The sequence below is a fragment of the Gymnoscopelus braueri genome, assembly GCF_963280865.1.
Source record: "Gymnoscopelus braueri genome assembly, chromosome: 17".
Classification (NCBI taxonomy): Eukaryota; Metazoa; Chordata; class Actinopteri; order Myctophiformes; family Myctophidae; genus Gymnoscopelus; species Gymnoscopelus braueri.
In genome coordinates this window covers 49758474-49760930 of record NC_137617.1, presented here as the reverse complement: position 1 = coordinate 49760930, position 2457 = coordinate 49758474, and the positions used below count along the sequence as shown (strand labels likewise).

Sequence of the window (2457 nt, the reverse complement as noted above, 5' to 3'; positions counted from 1 at the left end):
AACGTGACAATGGTTTCTCTCTCTCTCTCTCTCTCTCTCTCTCTCTCTCTCTCTCTCTCTCTCTCTCTGTGTGTCTGTGTCTCTCAGCCACCAGTTCAGCTCATCTAGAGGACTTGGCGTATCTGGATGAACAGAGACACACTCCTCTGCGGACGTCTCTGCGGATGCCCCGGCAGAGCACTACCTGTGGACCGGGGGGACGCTCCGGGCAGGACCTGAGAGGTGGGACACACACGCACTCACACACACACACACACACACACACACACACACACACACACCACACACACACACACACACACACACACACACACACACACACACACACACACACACACGGTGAGAGACCTCGTTAGACTCTACACAGTCTGTTGTTTCTGAAGCTGTATGATTCAGATTCCGTTTTATTGTTACTTACTTGTGTGTGTGTGTGTGTGTGTGTGTGTGTGAGTGTGCGTGTGCACGTGCTTGCGTGCGTGTGTGTACACTTGCATTAGTATACTTGGTGAGGGTGTATAGTAGAACTTCAGAAACAGACATTGTGGACAATGTTCCTGGTCCTCCCAGCAACATCTTAGTTTTAAATGATGTTTCAGATGATGAAACAAGAGGTTTCAGTTAGACTTACACAAGTAAGACGCGCGAACGCGGGAAGCGAACGCAGCCCTATTTTTCTTTGTGTCTTTTTTAAATTGTTATGTTGTGTGTTTACGGACTTGTAATCCGTGTTATTTCACCGTGATGGGGAGAGCATAGAGAGAAAGTCACGTGACTGCCTCCGCCTCGTATTGAAGTTAATGGGGGGGATATGGTTCTCCTATGCACAGAGTTTCGGAGTTCCTAGTCATCTATGCACGGAATTGTCGTTTGTTAGTAAGCTCCACTCTGAGATCTGTCAGCCAATGAGAGCGTGAGTCACATGGGGGCGCGGCTGCACACACACACAGAGCCACAGAGCCACAGAGCCACAGAGACACAGAGACACAGAGACACAGAGCACAGAGCCACAGAGACACAGAGACACAGAGACACAGAGACACACACACACAGAGCCACAGAGACACAGAGCCACAGAGACACAGAGACACAGAGACACAGAGACACAGAGACACAGAGCCACAGAGACACAGAGACACAGAGACACAGAGACACAGAGACACAGAGACACAGAGACACAGAGACACACACACACAGAGCCACAGAGACACAGAGCCACAGAGCCACAGAGACACAGAGACACAGAGACACAGAGCCACAGAGACACAGAGACACAGAGACACAGAGACACAGAGCCACACACACACAACCCGAGCACGGTTTCATAGTAAGCTGCACTTGGGCATGTCCCTCTGTCATTTCACACTACTGGTTATGTCACCACTTAGTACGCTCTACTGAACACACAGAGAGAGAGAGAGAGACAGGGAGAGTAAGAACAGTGTGCACGTTGTGCAAGACCCGGACCCACTGGCTCTCAGTAGATGTTTGATATCTATCTAGATCAGTGGTTCTCAAACTTTTTCATGTCAAGGACCCCCAAATTGAACACATATTAGCCTGTGGACCCCATCTGAAAAGATATGCCAGGGACCCCCATAAGAGAATATTTTTTACAGCTCTCTAGCAGTGATTTTCAACCATTTTAATTTCAAGGACCGCCAGTTTGACATGCATTAAGGCTACGGACCCCCATTTAATGGCATTTCTATCTCTGGGACCCCAATTTATATTGTAAAATCAATGTTAATTTAACTCTGAGAGGGTCTATTTGGTTCCATGTGTACACTCTCAGAGTTACAGACCCATAAGGGTCCATTTGGTTCCATGTGTACACTCTCAGAGTTACAGACCCATAAGGGTCCATTTGGTTCCATTTGTACACTCCAAGAGTTACAGACCCATAAGGGTCCATTTGGTTCCATGTGTACACTCCCAGAGTTACAGACCCATAAGGGTCCATTTGGTTCCATTTGTACACTCCCAGAGTTACAGACCCATAAGGGTCCATTTGGTTCCTAACTACCGGTATCTATCATTTAGCTGTGGACCCCCTGGAACTCCCTCAAGGACCCCTGTGGGTCCCCAGACCCCACTTTGAGAAGCACTGATCTAGATGTTAGATAATGTCTACAGTGATACAACTGACTGGGTCACTGGCTATGGTGTCCATCCTGCGAGCCGCCCTGCTGTAGCATAGAGTAAACGCTACACTGCCTGTCCTGTCCCCAAGGACCAGATGAAAAGGGCAAACATACAGACACTGAGCACACAGCACACACACACACACACACACACACACACACACACACACACAAATACACACAATCTACAGTTAACGTGGCGATCACAATTAGCTCTTTTGTCGTTGTTGCAAAGCAGCGCAGAGGATGAGTGGTTGTGTCTATAAGATGTGATGTGTCGTTCATGATCGATTCGTTCTAAAGAACTAGTTCATTT

At 48.0% G+C, this 2457-nt stretch overlaps 2 protein-coding genes across 7 annotated transcripts in view; both read left to right on the top strand.

The window, feature by feature from the left end:
* The window catches only part of LOC308104861 (ankyrin repeat and SOCS box protein 12-like), a 396083-nt gene that overhangs the window by 303852 nt on the left and 89774 nt on the right, over positions 1–2457 (top strand). The gene's annotated exons all lie outside the window — the stretch shown is intronic.
* The window catches only part of tanc2b (tetratricopeptide repeat, ankyrin repeat and coiled-coil containing 2b), a 332731-nt gene that overhangs the window by 264188 nt on the left and 66086 nt on the right, over positions 1–2457 (top strand). For all 6 annotated transcript variants that reach the window (XM_080455415.1, XM_080455412.1, XM_080455411.1 and 3 more), the window contains one exon: positions 88–222. In XM_080455415.1, the coding sequence (XP_080311541.1) occupies positions 88–222 (135 nt within the window). The remainder of the gene's footprint in view (positions 1–87; positions 223–2457) is intronic.